This window comes from Centruroides sculpturatus, unplaced genomic scaffold, assembly GCF_000671375.1.
Source record: "Centruroides sculpturatus isolate CEXI.00-Female unplaced genomic scaffold, Cexi_2.0 scaffold258, whole genome shotgun sequence".
Classification (NCBI taxonomy): domain Eukaryota; kingdom Metazoa; phylum Arthropoda; class Arachnida; order Scorpiones; family Buthidae; genus Centruroides; species Centruroides sculpturatus.
The window spans coordinates 694,451-711,358 of NW_019384607.1; the positions used below are offsets into that span (position 1 = coordinate 694,451).

Genomic DNA, 16,908 nt, shown 5'->3' on the forward strand with positions numbered 1-16,908 from the left:
TAACTATATAAGAAGTTCCAATGCAAACTGGAAATCACATTATTTCAATTAAAAAATTTACGTCCAAAATGTGTTAGATGACAGGAATGACTCTATTGTTAAAGGGAAAGTATGATGTACAGGGGCAAGCCACTACTAATTTGAGGTGGAGAGCATATATTTTAAGTTAAATAAATTTAACTTATAATAATATATTATTAAAAATTGCAGCCTGGCATTGTGACCATGTCACAATAAATAATTGCTAGTTTTTATTTATATTTAATGTCATACATGAAATTTTATTATTGTGTAGATATCTTTTAATTTGTTATGCACTTTTGACATAATCTTATTTGGAGCCAGATTTATGGTAATCTTATTTGGAGCCAGATTTATTTGTACCAGTACATGGTAAACAATAAACTATAGCTTAGCGTCTTATTTTGGTATCAAGGACTGTTTTTACATATTGCCTGGTATTATTTAGTGGAGGACGAAGGGCCTCTTGTATGTTGTAGTGTAGGGCCACCATAAGTCTAAATCTGTTTCTGATATTATTGTTGTTCTGTTTAATATGTCTTACTGTATATGTAGTTTGCCTTCATTATTATTTTATGTTGTTGTTACTGTTTTTTTATATTACTGAGGAGGCTTTAATTGCTCCTCAACATTGCATTAATCCTATGAAAGTACAGAATATTTGAGTGCCAATTTTTGAAAAATTTGAATATCAGTTCAAAATGATAAGAAAATACAATTTGCTAAAATAACAAATGATTGCTGGATTACATCAGGTATATTAATGCTACTAAATAAGTGTCAAGTAATTTGGCTTAGAGGTCAGCATTAGGTGCCATCTCTTGATAAATTTAATTATAATTATTAAACTTATCAAGAGATGGAAACCTAACACCTACTTCTAGGCCAAATTATTGAATACTTGACATTTAATTAGTAGTTAGTAACATTAATATAGTCCAATATAACCTGATAATTATTTGACATTAATCTAAAAATTGGGTTTATGGTTGTTTGTCACTAATATAATAGAAAATGTTTTGGAAGTTTGCTTAGTATTATAATTCAAATATTTGTTTAGTTACATGTCTTAAGTTTATTTTTGTAAAACTTTCTAAATTTATATTTTTATTGATTGCTATTGCTTTTGTTTTCACTTTTTAGAAATGTTTGGGAAGTTTTCCTTCAACAAAAAGAATATGATTTAGCAAAGAAATATTGTCAGGTTAGTCTTATAAAACTTTTAACTATTCTAAGTTTAGTTGAAAATTAATATCTAATATCTCTTCCACTTTTTAGGATGATCCATCAAAGTTAGACAAAGTGTATTCTAAACAAGCAGAAGATTATTTTAACAATGAAAAGTAAATTAATTTATTATTTTACTTTTATTTATACATACATAAATTAGTTGCTGTCTGAAAGATGTTTGTTTTTATAGTTACAAAGAAAGTGCTGTATTGTATGCAATTACACACAATTCCTTTGAAGAAGTAGCTCTGAAATTTTTGAAATTTGAACAAGAGAGTGCCCTTAAAGTGTTTCTTCAAGAAAAATTGAAAAGCCTGAAACATCACAACAAGACACAAATCACTATGATTATTCTTTGGCTATTGGAAATCTATCTGAATGAAATGGGACAGAAAAGAAATGCTCTGAAACATAGTGATGATAAAATTGATAATGATGATGAATATAAAACTCTTCAGATGTCTTTTCAACAATTTTTAACTCAGTCCAATGTCAAAGTGAGTTATCAGATGAAATATATTTTTTCATCAATTAACTCAATTAATTATAATGAAAATTTTAGGAGTGCCTTACTGATAACAAAGGTGCAGTTTACAACTTGATTTCTAGTCATGGAGATGAAGATAACCTTATTTATTTTACTAATCTAATGAAAGGTACATTCTCTTTTCTATACTAGTTCTGTAAAGTGATTTTACTTTTACTAATGAAAAGTTTTGTAGATTTTGAGAGAATTATTGCTTACAATCTACAACATCAGAAATACAAAGATGCATTAGAAGTTCTAAAAAAACAAGTAGGTCAAATTCTGTTCTAAGTATGTTTGTTCAAATAGTTTTTTATATTTTTTAAACTCTACAGAATAGGACAGAGTTATTTTATCGGTTTTCACCCCTTCTAATGCAAGTCATTCCAAAAGATACAGTAGATGCCTGGAAGTTGCGGTCACAGAAACTGAATCCCATACATCTGATTCCTACTCTAGTGCAATATAATGTTAATGAAAACTTTGAACAAGTAAAATTTTAATAAGTTATTTATATTTTATCTGAAATTTATATACATATGTTTTATATATAATAACTCTTTTTGAATGTGTACAGGTTAATGAAGCCATTCATTATCTAAGATTTTGCATAGAAGAACTAAAAAATCAGGATCCAGCCATTCATAATTATCTGCTTGCACTGTATGCCCGACTACAGCCAGAGATGTTATTAAGTTACTTAGAAAATCAGGTATTGTATAATACTATACATTTTGATAATCACAACTGATTATTAAAAATTAATTTTGTTATAGAAAGAACCAATAGTGCCCTATGATTGCAATTATGCACTTCGTCTCTGCACAGAATTAGGATTGGATGAAGCACGTGTGCACATATATACAACTATGGGTCTCTATGAAGAGGCAGTGGATTTAGCTTTAGAAAGAGTAGGATATATTTGAATGAATATAATCAAATGATTATGTTTTCTTAATATAAATAACAACAGATCCCAAATACTAATAATAAAAGATAAATTATGTAACTATCTATCAGTGTTACAGAAAAACACATTTAATATACAAGTACTTGTGAATTAAATGTATTTTTCCATAATGCTGATAGACAGCTGTGTAACTTATTTTTTATTATTTCTTAATAAGTTTTATTTTTAGGAAGATGTGGAATTGGCAATGAAAAATGCAGATAAACCAGAAAATGACGAAGAGTTAAAGAAAAAACTCTGGCTAAAAATTGGTAAAGATTTTCATAATTTTTACGTTTCACTTAAAAATTTTTTAATAATTAACTTTGATCAAAAGCCAAGCATGTAGTCAAGAAACAGAATGATATTACAAAAGCCATGGAATTCCTGAAAAAATGTGAACTATTGAAGATTGAAGACATCCTACCATTTTTTGATAATTTTGTGACTATTAATCACTTCAAAGTAAGTGTTAGAAATTAACCTGATAATATTCTACTAGAATGTTTATTAGATAAAAGATGTTTAAAAAGAATATAAATTTTAAAAAATTTATAAAGTGATAGTGATGGTATAGAAAAATGAAAACATTCTTCACTTTCATTTTTGGCTCAAATGAAGCTCAGTAATATGTTTACTTTCCTTTGGTACTCTTTGTCAATTAACTAATTAAAATTTTAAGTGGCATGATCACTTTGTGAATTTAGAATAAGGTCCAGAAAGTTCATTAATTAATTAAATTAAAAAGTAATTAACACTTCAAATATTATTTTTTATTTGTTGTAATTCACAGTATTATTTATTGTATTGTGCTTCAAGCAATCTTGAATTGGTCCCTTTTTACACTTTTTACAACAGTATCAGTTAATATTGTATCATAAGAAATGTCTCCAAAATTCAATAATCATCAATCAAATTATAATACAGATATCTCTTACTAACCTTGGCTGTTCCAAAACAATAAATTCTGTTGATAATAAGGAGCTAGGTGCCATTTTTTAACCTTTTGTAATAGTGGCATCTGTACTTCTTTATCAGTGTAGTTACTAAAAGTTTGAAAAATATAATAATACATAGTATGCCAAATAAGTAATGAGAAAACTAGCATTACATCCAAACTAAGAACTTTATTTCAATTTCGCAGTTACATTGATTCAAAATACCCTTGCACCTCCACAGAATGTTTACATCGACCATACAAGTTGTTGAAAGAATGCTGGAAGTCTTGATTGTGTACCTCCTTCAGTCTGTTAGTCACAGCACATTTGATGTCCTCAATGTCACTGAAACAATCCCCTTTAAAGCACATTTAATTTTTGGAAATAGAAAAAAGTCTGCAGGTACCAAATCAGGCAAATAGGGTGGGTGTTCAAGCACACAGATCTGTTTTGATGCTAAAAACTGTTTCACGGATAGTGCGCAGTGAGCCGGTGCATTGTCATGCAGAAGAACCCAACTGTTGCTTTGGAACAGAGACATCCTGACACAACGCATGCGAGCATAGAGATGTTGTATGACACCTAAGTAGTACTGTCCAGTCACTGTTGTGCCCTCAGGGAGAAATTCACGGTGTATCACTCCAGAAGCATCGAAAAAAACAATCACCATTGTCTTGATGCATGATTTCTGCAATCTGAGTTTCTTCTGCCTCAGTGACAATGTTCCATGCCATTCCATACTCAGGCGTTTTGTCTCTGGGTTGAACTGAAAACACCAACTTTCATCCCCAGTTACAATTTGTTTCAACAGATTAGGATTCTCATCAACTGGGGTGATGAAACTGGCACAACATACAGCTTGATGCTCTCTCTGCTCTTCTGTCAATGAATGTGGCACAAACCAGGAACAAATCTTTCTCTAAAATGGACCTGGCCTTTTCCTTAGTGACACCAAGTTTTACTGCAAGCATTCTGGTGGTAATTCGTCTATCACTGGCAACAATTTCTTTGGCTTTTTCCACATTTTCATCTGCCTGAGCACAGAGGACATCCAACACATTGTTCATCTTCTAGGATTCTCTTCTATTCTTAAATGCCAAAAAGCAGCAGAACACTTGTAAACAGAAACGTCGTACAAAATAAAAAAGAGAGAATAGAAACCATATTCCGTTGCCATATTAATTACATTTTTGATAAGGTCAATAAAATATACTACATGCTGCTAAAATGTACTAAAAGGTGCACCTGGGGACTAAATCATAAAGCTTGTAAAACTCTATATAAAGGGACAATACAACCAATGCTACTTTATGTGGCCTCTAGCTGGGGTTATGTAACTAGTAAAAATTCAGTAGCAAGTAAATTACTCTCTCTTCAAAGACAGTTTGCCATCAGAAATTCACTCTCTCACGCTGTAGCAGCCTTAAAAATTACATTCATGACAACGCTATGTAAAAGTAGAATCAACAATGGTTGAACAGTAAAACTGGTAGAATAACAAGACTTTATTTTCCTAGTCGTGACTGCAGGATCTCATCACCACTTAGAGATTTAACATTTGCTACTGCTCAACTACTTACTGGGCATGATAATTTTAGAAGCTACCTGGCGATGTATAACTAGGCAGAAACTGTTTCTTGCTTTTGCTCTACAGAAAACCAAGATACCGTCGACCGTATGATCTATCATTGTCTTATTTACGATCAACATACACTTATTCTGAAATTAAAAATCTTTACACTTGGTTTCAGGTTGCCATGTCCACTCAATAAGCTTGTTCAGAAGCTACTGTTTGATGCTTTTTACAATTATGTTCAAAAAACATGGAAGAAAAGACTATTTATAATTTCTATTTTAGTTTTCACTAAAAGCTGAATACTAATTTTATGTTTACTTTGTATCGTGTGTTTTGGTTTATGTATTCTTAGTGTTATATGCCCATAGTAGTGGTGCACTTATTCTAATAAAAAAAAGAGAGAGAGAGAGAGAAACCACCACACAGACTTTCTCCCAAGAAAAAAATGTGTAGAGCATGAGTCTGCTAGCGTTATTATTTTACCGTCACACGAGATGGCTTTAGTACAGTACAATGAGCGTTCTTAATAGAAACGGCCAAATTGAAGCCAAATTCAAAACTCTACCATTCAACAAGATCAAAAAATAAGAATATTACGTAAGACAAGATCTATTACCCCCTACCCCTGAGTAAGAAATCTTTCACTCCCACCCACCCCAAAATGCCTTACATAATTTATGGACGGCCCCTAAGCATTAAGTATGAAATTTATAAACAGTACAGTATGTTGTATGTACTGTACATTGATGCCATTCTTGCCATAATAAAATTGGGTGGTAATGTTACATTTAGTTAGAGTTTAATTTGTAATTTTTAAGCATTTATTAAATTTCTCTACTTCTGTATTTTATAAACTTTATTTTCTGATCAAAATATTGCAATTTGTATCATCAGTCTAAGTGTAATGAACTTTTCTAGTCAACAGATCTAAAGATATGTTTTGATATTTGTACACAATAATTCAGTTACAAATATGTATCCATGTAGAAAAATAACTATTATAGTGCAAGATACTCAGGTACTTATAAATCTCTTCTCCATGATCTGCATTGCAAGTGTACCAAGTTTAATTGGATTTGGTTCAGTACAGCTGGCTCCATGTACATCTGAATAGCATCATTTTAATAGTAACCATTGTATATCAAAAATTTCATTTCATTTCAAAATATTGTTTATAATCTCTTCAGAAGCAGAATCTAAATTAATGAATATATTTAGATGAGAACTTAAATTGATTTTATTCTTCCTTTAATCTCTTTTGTCTTTCTACTGTATTCAAAGTAAATCTTACCTTTCAACATTTTATTTCATTCCTGGATGTCCTCTACATCATCTATTCCTCTTTTTGATCAGATGTTAGAAAAATTTATTCAGATAAAACTCAAAAATGTATGGTGAGACTTAATGATTAAGAAATTGTGGTCCAAGTCTATATACACATATTTAAAATATAAAATTCTGTCAATCAAAAAAAGATCAACTCTATTATTATTATTTATATCTTTTTAGTGTGCACAGAATGACTCCAAAACATATTTTCTTTTGTTTTTTAAATCATATGTTGGTAACTAACATTGGGTACCAGGAATAGCAGAAGTCTATCAATATTATTATGCTTCTTTAATATTTTCCTCCAGTCTCTTGTCCACTACTTGCTTGTGGACACCTATGTCAGCATGATTACCAGATCTCTTGGTTTAGCTTTATTCCTAATTGTGAAGATTCTGTAATTTCTATTTTTTCCAGAGTCTGATATATATAATGTCACTCTTATCTTTCCACCTTACTATTATGTACCACTATGTAAAGTTTTGACTAAATGGATAAATTAATTATTAATTTTATTTATTAAATAGGATGATATATGTCAATCATTAAAAGAGTATAACCAGCACATTGAGAGTCTACAAGAAGAAATGGAAGAAGCTGCACAGAGTGCAAAGGAAATAAGAGAAGAAATACAAGTTTTGCGTAATAAGTAAGTAAAAATATACCTTACACAAGACGTATAGTATCTAATGTTTTTGGAAAAATGTTTCATTTTTTTGAAGAAGCTACAAAGAAAATAAATTTTAATCCACTCATATATTTGTATTATTTAATCTTATTAGATATGCAATGGTTAGTGCTCAAGACAAGTGCTGTATTTGTAATTATCCCATAATGACGCAGGCTTTCTACTTATTTCCCTGTCAGCACATGTTCCATTTGGATTGTCTTGTAGATGAAGTAAGTATTTGGATATAGTTTTATATGATATTTTCATACAAACAATAAATTTATTATATATTTGGAAGGCATACGTTTATCTCATTCCTTCAAAAAAGACTGCGGTAGATGACATTCGGGGACAGCTGACATCCATGAGTTCGAGGGAAGATGCAAATTCATCCGCATCAGGAAGCACTTCTAATAACCGAGAGAAACTTATGGTATGCAAAAAATGAATGTTGCAGTGATAAATCTGTATGTTCTAATAAATTTTGTGAATTCCAGGCTAATCTAGACAAAATAGTGGGGTCGGAATGTTTATATTGTGGCGATATCATGATCAGGTGTGTGTAAATTTATGTACATAATTTGTTATCGTAAGACTTGACTAATTGTTACATTATGTTTAGGAGCATCGACATTCCGTTCATCACAGCTAAAGACTATACAGAGGTTACAAAAGAATGGGAATGAAATAGAAATAGAAAATTGGTGATTTCTGCAAACATTCCACATGTAAATTATTATTATAAATCAAAGGTTTGTTAATTGTAATATCATATTTTTATTGATTGCACAAAACCATAATGCAATACATTCATTTTTGTAATAAAGAAATAAAAATTATGTATATGATTCTAACTTTAAACCATTTTTAATAACTTTAGCAGTTCTTTATAAACATATTTAGGTGCATCTATTCCAAATATGAAATCTATGTGAGCCCAATTAGGTAGACTTACTCTATAGCTTTCGATTAGATTTTTTATCTTTGTTTTTAAAAGATTCACATCAACAGGATCTGCCAGGGCATCATTTAATCCCCATAAGAGTGCAATTGGCGTGCGAATGTTCTCTACAGTATATTCAGGAGGAGTACTCTAGCAAGAAAAATTTTATTTAAAATATGTTTCATAAATGTAGTTCCACAAGTATTTTTTGTACTCAAAACAGTAACATAAAATTAACAATAGTCTGAAGTAGGTGCAATTGCATGTTATAAAAATTGCTGTACACAGCACTAGCAAACACCTCCCAGACATTTTCTGTTGGGTTAAAATCATGACTACATAATAGAAAACAGTCAAAAGTTGGAGTTGCTAAGTAATGAATTGGCAAAAGATGTGTGTATAATATTTCTTGATACTACCCACACCATTACTAGTCTTTCTCCGTGTTGACATTTACAGAATAGTTGCTTGTCAGGACCATCCCAATTATCATTTCGTCTCCTTATATGATCATCTAAAGCCCACTATAAGTGGACTTTAGGGTGTTAGTTTATTTGATCATCCAAAGTTTTCATCCAATTTCAAAAAATTGGCTGTTGATTCTCACAAACTCAGTGAAGAACCTCATCCCATAGCTTTATTCACTCTTTGAATTATAAAGAAAAAAGTCAAACAGAACTTAGGGCTTGATTTCTTTTCTTTTTGTCACTTGATAGGAAAATGACCTATATTTATGAAACAATATGTTGGTGTAAGTCATTGATTTGTTTAAAGTTCAGCCATAGCAGTTATATGCATAACTCTCTACCTTATTTTGTGCTAAAATATATCATTATTGTCTGTCATGTGGGGACTGACTTTTATATTTCAAATTAAAGTAAGTCTAAAACTATTATTACATTTGATGTTACTGTTTTTTCATAAGGAAAATATCAAAGTTTTGGCATATACCTGATTGTACTTTATTAGATTTTTTGTCTTTCCAAAATCATACTTTTGAAACTTTCTTGAATTCACCATCTGTAATTATACAGTAAATTATCAATTTCTTAATTACAATTTTAAATACAGTGGTGTTCCATAGTTTGAACAGTGCATGCAGTGAAAAAATGTACTCACTGCATAAATGCCATATGTTCTGCTCCCGAGTCATGTCTTGTAATTATGTGTTTTCAGTGCTTGGTTATATATATATACAGGGTGTCCCAAAACTTTTTGTGATTTTAAAAGAATCATATAATCAACAATTTGGCACATTACAATTGTGTTTGCACCAAAAGATTTGTCATATGGATTTTTTTTTGGCATAAGAAAAACTTTGAGAACAGTGATTGGGTCTTTACTTCATTTTGCATTTGAAACTATTTTCAGCAGTGAATCTTACAAAGTGCCTTATGCCTTATCTTGCATGTGTTAAACTCAAAAACTACTGATGATACCTGCACAACTTTTTAATTAAAGCATTTAACTATATATATATATGTATATTTCTGACCCCCTACCTATTAACCATGGCATACAAGAAGAATATGGAAGCAATGAATCCTAAGAGGAAGATTGTAGTATTAATGATTGAGATGAAACATGAAATGCAGTATACAGATGGCAAATTGGTGGTGTGTTCAAGATGCTGAAGTTGATTATTTACACAATTCTTAAGAATATGGAAGAAATAAAAGCAATAAATATGTCTAAAGATTGTGATAATGTTGATCTCAAAATCATATACTTCTTGACATGGTAAAACTCCTTCCAGTGTAGAAATAAGCAACTTGAAGAAATGGGACATCATCACTCCTCACTTAGGTACTCTTAAGTGCAATTTGTTATTTTGTTTCATTTAATTGTGTTATTTTTTGGTTGGACATTTGATTTTAGACCTATAGTAACTGTCATATATAATTTTAAATGAAACAAATTGTTTTAAATACCAGCCACCGAGGGGACAAGCTAGCCCATTAGGTGCCTATCCCAAGCCCAGTTAACAATAAAGGTTGGTGTCAGGAAGGACATCCGACCATAAAACTTATAAGCCAAAACCAAATGGAATAATGGATAAGAGAGAATATACAAGAGTTTAGGCATACCCCATGTAATGTTGCCAGAAAACTGTGACAGATGAGCTTGGGCTACCTAAGCAACGACACATTCAGTTAAAAAAGTTAGTCCAACAAAAGGAAACGAGGAGGGACTTGAATAGAGAGTTTAAGGAAAATATGCTTGAAAGAATAAAATTACTGAAAGTTTAATAGTCATATTATAAGGAATGTTGGAGAGAAAGTATTGGGCCATCCTATGGAAAAGAGGCTTAATGGTGGAATAGGAATGTGCAGTTTTCAATAAAAGAAAAGATGGGAACAGGGAAGATAAAGAAAATTAAAAGATGGCAAGCAAAACATAAGGCAAAAGCAGTGGATAAGCCTATGAGAAACTGGAAAGAAAAGATGGGAGTAGGCAGCTGATAAGAATTGTGAAATCCTCTAATGTCTTGTCCTTTGCTTTCACATCGATAAAACAGATAAAAGACGAGAATGGTAAACTGTTAAAAGACTGAGAGAAGATAAAAGAAAGATGGAAGAATTATTTTAGGAAGTTACTTAATGAGGAAAATCCAAGAGTAATATGCGAGGACAATGATGAAAAGGAGTGGCAGTAGATATAAGCGAGGATGTGGAAAGGGCACTTAGAAAAATGAAGAATGGGAAATCAACAGGAACCAATCAGATCCCGGCCGATGTATACAGATGTTTGGGCAAAGAGGATGTTAATATTGTATGGCATCTTATAGAAAGCTGTGGCAGCAAGAGAGGCTATGAGACAAATGAAGGAAAATATTTCACTGCCAGTTTATAAAGGGAAAAGGAATGTAAGAATTACAGAGGAATTAAATTGATGTTGCACTCAACAAACATCTGAGAGAGAATTGTGGAAGGAAGTTTAAAGCAAGAGACAGTTACAGAGAACAGTTTGGTTTCGTGCCAGGAAGAGGAACAACAGATGTGATCTTTGCTCTAAAACAGCTGACGGAAAGGTAGAGATACAGAAAGTACTACACACTGTATTCATAGACCCAGAGAAAGCATACAACAGGATGCTTAGACACTTCGTCTAAGCATACTGTTGTATGGTGATGCACGAGAGTAAAGGGAATACTGGAAAAGTATGTATGACTTGTGAAGGAAATGTATAAAGGTGCAATGACTCAGAATACTGTAGGCATGACAGGGGGATTCACTGTGAGATTTGGACTACACCAGGGCTCACCTTAGTCTATTTCTGTTTGATTTGTTGACGGATATATCGATGGAAGATGCAAAGAACAAGACCACGGAGTATGTTTGCAGACATGATGTTGTGTTAAACATCATAAGATATGGTAGAGCAGCAGCTGCAGGAATAGAAAAAAGTGATGGAAGAGAGAGGTGCATGATGATCAGCGGAGCAAAGACAGTATATATAAGCTATGACATCTGGTGGAGGGGATGAGAGTTATATACAACTCCAGGGTGAAAAGTTGATAACAACTTCCAAATTTAAGTATCTTTGATCATATGTAGCAAGTGATGGAGGAACGAGTGCAGAAATCCAACATAGAGTTCAGAGTGGATGACCAAACTCGAGAAAGACGGGTGGGGTGCCGTTGCTAAGAAATTAAGCTGCAAAACAAAAGGAAAATTATACAAAACTGTGGTAAGATCTGCAACGACATACACTGCCGAGACGTGGGCATTTACAAGAGCCGAAGAAAAGACACGAATGCAGAGACTGTCATGGTGGACAAAGGACAGAATTAGGAACAATTACAAAAGAGAAACAGTCAAGATGGGTCCTATAAGTAAGTACAAGCAGATTAAGACGGTTAGGACTATGTTACAGGTGATAGGGAGGAGTAAGTGGGGAAGACCGAAGCCAAAATGGAAAGACAAAACACCCCAGATAGAGAGAAATGGAAATTATGTGGGGTCGACATTCCAGTGTTTAATCTGTAAAGTGGAAAAAAGCACAAAGATTTGTGTTATCTTAAATTATATGTATTATCAGAATGGGTATTGTTTAAGGTCTGGGAATGGATTAATTCATTTTCCATTTTTTCTAACAGGAAAATCTGATTTGGATCGCGAACAAATTAAATTCAAAGTACGAAGCACCACTGTATTCTCTACTTAGATTTACCTGTGCAAAATGAACTATATTCTGCGTAGACGTGCCTGCCGGATCGTGCGACACGTAGACATCCAACCTAGTCTGTAAATCCCTCCACATTAGTTGAAATTTCACAGGTTATGTGGAAATATTTTCATCTAACCTGATTTAGTTGAGACGGATCAAATCCACTCATCAGAAAAAAGGCATTTTCACATAAAAATTTTAATTCGTTGTGTCTACAGAAAATATGAGACAGTATTTTCATAAGGAAGTTGTTTGGTAAAAATTCGTAAAATCCTAAAATACGAAAGAGAAACTAAAAAAAATATGAATTAGTATTTTATACAAAACCATTTGTTCGATTAAACACAATACTTACATTTATTTCGTGACAGAAAGGTGCGAGATAGCGGATCGGACTGGTTATGTAACCCACCGTTGCCACCGGTCCCAAGGCCATCACCGCTTTAATCTGCAGACCAAGATAATGTCACATTTTCAAAATAACACATTCTGGTACAAAACACACGAAGCAAACTTCACCTTGTCATATTTGGGTCTGTCCGAAAGAAGAGCAAAGGCGACGGTGGTGCCTTCGGAATGTCCTACGTAATATAACTGAGGTTTTCCGGTGACGTTTAGAGCAAATTCTACCATGGCGGGAATGTCGTATGCAGCATACTCGTCAATACTAAAGGGGGGAATAATGTAATCGTAAATAAATCTGGTGTTTGCTAAACCACAGTTTTATCAAAACTCGAAAACCAATTTTGAATGAGTAATAAAATCAATAACATTGCGTTTATTTGATTTTTTTTCCAACTAAAAGTACGTAGAATCATCTTAAAAGTAAGCATCAATGACGTACTACTAGTAAATTTAGGTGTACAATTACCATTTAAACATGCATCAGTTTATCATCCTTAACATTTAAAAAAAAACACTACGTATTACTGCCCATGATGTACTTAACTACAATACTTTAATGTTTTATTAATAGTTATTGCATGGCTTGTCCTTTCTAGATGTATTTTTGGGTCAGTAAAGACTTGAGAGTACGTCTAGAAAGAGGAGCACAAGCTTCCAGTGAAAGTCTCGTGCCAGAACAAGTGCATCAAATTTATAAATAATAATTCTACCGAATGGAAAACAGTTCGGCATACTATATTTAATAATTACTGGTTTTGTCGAAAACCGGTTAAACGATTTCGAGAGTTTCCTTTTTTTGTCGGCACTTAATACGACCATTTACTGTACTTGTTTTCCGAGCAGCGCATTTATGTTTCTTATCACGTATAAGTAGTGTCGTTTCGGTCTTTATTGGCGATAGGACACGAATCTGGTAAATGCATTTTACATTAAAATTGGAGAGAAAAGAAAGAAATTTTGTTTAGTAAATGTCGATGCTACAAACCAAATATGCATTGCCACGGACAGACCTTCCTCTTAATGTAAGCTGCAAATTATATTATAACAAAAATATTTGTTTCGTGCATTGATATTCGAACAGAATGATAATTTTACAACGTAACCTCATCCTATTCCTATTTCACAAACGTATCATCCTACACACTTTATTCCTCTTAGTGACGAATGTCTAAACCGGGAAACAGATAAACTTACCTAAATTCCCAGAACTGTCTATCCCGCGGAGAGTACTTCACGTGTCTTCTCGAATAAGTATTTCCTCTCTGGTTTCCCAGCCAAACGTCGTAACCGGCATCGGCGAGGATGAAACCTAATATAAATTACCATAAACGGGAATAAATCAAGTGTGTCGCCGACATAATTCAGTTTTCGCATTTGGATCTAAACAGACGTGAAACTAATCCTTCCCGAATCTAATTACTAATACAATGAAATACTATTTTATTAATGAACCATCAATGGATGCTGCCATACGGGAGTAACGTTGTAAGTTATAAATCGTTGGGAACGAAATTTAGGTCACCGTTTGACCTCCATTTAAGAAATTCTCACCCAGGCTCTGATCAGGAAAATTCATCACCCAATCCGCGGAAGAAGCCAAGAGACCGTGTTGCAGGAACACCACAGGCCGATCCTTGGCCATCCTCCCCAATTTCGACAAGCCGTAGGGTATCCTCTGAACGCCCAGAATGTATCCGTCTTCGGTCTGAACCAAATATTCTTCCACGGGATAACCCTTGCTGCTGATGAGTTGGCTCTGCAAAATATTACCGAGTCGTGTAAAAATATTAGAATGTAAAGAGAAATCCGAATTTCTGTCTTACACTTACCACATTTCTGTAACAATCGGGATCTGAACTGGCACCACTCTTATTTCCTAACTTGGAACAATCTGCTAAACATAAGAAAGTCAACACCAGACCGGAGACAAAATAATACATGTCCACCGTCGATCGTCCAATGTAATCGCCAATGTTATCGATCACGTTTGTGCGTTGCGTCGTTGTATTAACCACGTGATATTTTAACTTCTTTTTTTACGCGTTTAAAAAATACTACAAGCCTATTGGTCCACCAATCATCTCGTCGTCTTCGTTCGACCAATGCCGTCTGAAATTGGAAGCCACCGTCCTTCACCGGTTAGATTGCGCTTAAACTCACCAGATGGCGCACTTATTATTTTAACTGGAACCTAATTGACGCTAATTCTATTATTATTTTTTTTAAATAAAATTTTGACTTAGTCTAACTTTTAATCAATATTATTTATTATAATAAGCAGTTTAATTTTTTAAAATTAATAACGATTTCGTTCGAAAATCGAAAGACGTTTTACGAATTTTTTTCAGAAAAACTAAAAGTTCGTTATATTATAAATGTATTTTATAAAACGTTCGTTCCCATTAACCTTTAAACATTCGTTCGTTGTTTAAATTACTCTATTTAGAAATTACAAACAATGACGTAATGTCGTGGATTATTTATCGATAACGAAAACAAACTTATCGAATTGCTTAGGTCACCGATACTTTTTCTACTAACAAATACTTTAATATAAACTATAAATTTTGTTTTTGATCCGAAGAAAACGTGACGAATCGAGCTACTCGAATAATTATTTCTCTCCATTATACGATTTATGCCAAAACGTAAAGTGGACTTGGCTTTTACCATCTCTTCGGTTTACGCCGTCGTAAAGCGGGATCTACCTTACACCAATCGAAAAATATAAAATAGTGGTTTATCGCGGGTCGAGCCCGCCGGCATCGAAAGTGATTCTAACCGGTGGCGCAATTTTAATATGTACGTGGTTGGCATTAAATCATCGGACTCAAAAGGAATAATTTATGATCGAGGAAACTCGAAATGCGTATCGTCATTTCCATCAATAATACGAAGTAGTCGTTGATAGACTTGCAAATACTGTTCTAAGCACGAGATTTGTCTCCATTCCGTCCTCTTGTATTCTGGTTTCTTTGTATCTAAACGTAAATATAAAATTTAGCAGAAGAAAACCGAATATTTGGATCCTTTAAGTTCTTATACGTCGTTGTCATTTGTAACTTTCTCTTATTCGCGGTTATTTATTACACTAGAATAATTAAATATATGTGTATATATATACGTATATATATATATATATATATATATCGGATTTAAACATTAGGCATTTTATTATTTGTTTACAATTAGAAACAGAGAGAATGCCAGCGAGGAAAAAGATATTTTGGATCGACCTATGCTCCATATTTTTCTTACATTTACTTTTTAAATAACACCAGGAGTATGAGACTGTCTTTTTGCTAGTCACTTCCTAACCTTATCGATGATATTTTTGTCACAAAAATGTCCAAGTTACTATCACCTCGGATATTTCCTGATTTTAGTTCAAGATAATTGTAAATTCTTATCGATTTAAAATGAATTAAAACAAAAATTTTTCTTGGATACTGGAATAAGCGCAGTTTTACATTTTCTCAAATCTTAGAGAGAGTAAACAAGACTCCGGTTTAAGAGCGAGTAAAAAAGTATTGTTAATCTTTATTGCTACGGATACGAATTTTTCTGCAGCAACTAACAACTGTATTGTAAACACGAATTAAAATATTAGATATACTTTTCGGATAATCTGAACAATATAGTTCCATTAGTTCACACTAGATTGTCTAGAGAAACTATCCTACTGCTATCGAATTTGTATTAAATATTTGTATAGGTTTAATTATGGCTGCTTGTTGAATAATCAGAACAGATAATTCCATGGCAAAACTTTTTGGTCGCATAAATAATCAGATAACTAAAAACAACTTGTCCTGGAAAATTCGTCATTTCCGAGGTCAAAATTGTCCTACTTATCTCGTCTTAAAATCTGTAGCAGAAAAAGAAAGCTAACTACAAAGAAATGTGTAAAAATTGTTTTTCGCCCGTTTGTTTATTTGTTTCTTCACATTTCAATCCTTAACCATCAGATAAATATTTCACACGAAGCGTGCTTTACTCTTAAATAACAAAAGAAAGACGGTGACCAGTGTAATCTCCTCGATAACAAGTGCGACAATAATATTCTATAACAAAAAATTTATAAAACTTATAACAATTTTATACACGGCAATAATGTGTAAAATTTATTATATTACTTTACCTTTCTAACT

At 32.7% G+C, this 16,908-nt stretch overlaps 2 protein-coding genes across 2 annotated transcripts in view; one reads left to right on the plus strand and one right to left on the minus strand.

The window, feature by feature from the left end:
- The window catches only part of LOC111625168 (vacuolar protein sorting-associated protein 18 homolog), a 49,826-nt gene extending 41,765 nt beyond the window's left edge, over window positions 1-8,061 (plus strand). Inside the window, exons 15-29 of the mRNA XM_023368231.1 lie at window positions 1,165-1,225; window positions 1,300-1,364; window positions 1,442-1,748; window positions 1,814-1,907; window positions 1,974-2,047; window positions 2,113-2,268; window positions 2,355-2,489; window positions 2,554-2,688; window positions 2,917-2,998; window positions 3,064-3,191; window positions 7,097-7,218; window positions 7,352-7,469; window positions 7,538-7,672; window positions 7,737-7,795; window positions 7,862-8,061. Of these exons, the coding sequence (XP_023223999.1) occupies window positions 1,165-1,225; window positions 1,300-1,364; window positions 1,442-1,748; window positions 1,814-1,907; window positions 1,974-2,047; window positions 2,113-2,268; window positions 2,355-2,489; window positions 2,554-2,688; window positions 2,917-2,998; window positions 3,064-3,191; window positions 7,097-7,218; window positions 7,352-7,469; window positions 7,538-7,672; window positions 7,737-7,795; window positions 7,862-7,925 (1,735 nt within the window). The 3' untranslated portion in view covers window positions 7,926-8,061. The remainder of the gene's footprint in view (window positions 1-1,164; window positions 1,226-1,299; window positions 1,365-1,441; window positions 1,749-1,813; window positions 1,908-1,973; window positions 2,048-2,112; window positions 2,269-2,354; window positions 2,490-2,553; window positions 2,689-2,916; window positions 2,999-3,063; window positions 3,192-7,096; window positions 7,219-7,351; window positions 7,470-7,537; window positions 7,673-7,736; window positions 7,796-7,861) is intronic.
- On the minus strand, window positions 7,997-14,841 carry LOC111625169 (gastric triacylglycerol lipase-like). The gene is made up of 9 exons (XM_023368232.1): window positions 14,587-14,841; window positions 14,309-14,513; window positions 13,952-14,066; window positions 12,872-13,019; window positions 12,708-12,800; window positions 12,489-12,644; window positions 12,356-12,427; window positions 9,134-9,202; window positions 7,997-8,332 (listed from the first exon to the last, which is right to left on the minus strand). The coding sequence occupies exons 1-9, from the start codon at window positions 14,695-14,697 to the stop codon at window positions 8,096-8,098; spliced, it is 1,206 nt and encodes a 401-aa protein (XP_023224000.1). The 5' UTR covers window positions 14,698-14,841; the 3' UTR covers window positions 7,997-8,095.
- Window positions 14,842-16,908: the final 2,067 nt, after the last annotated feature.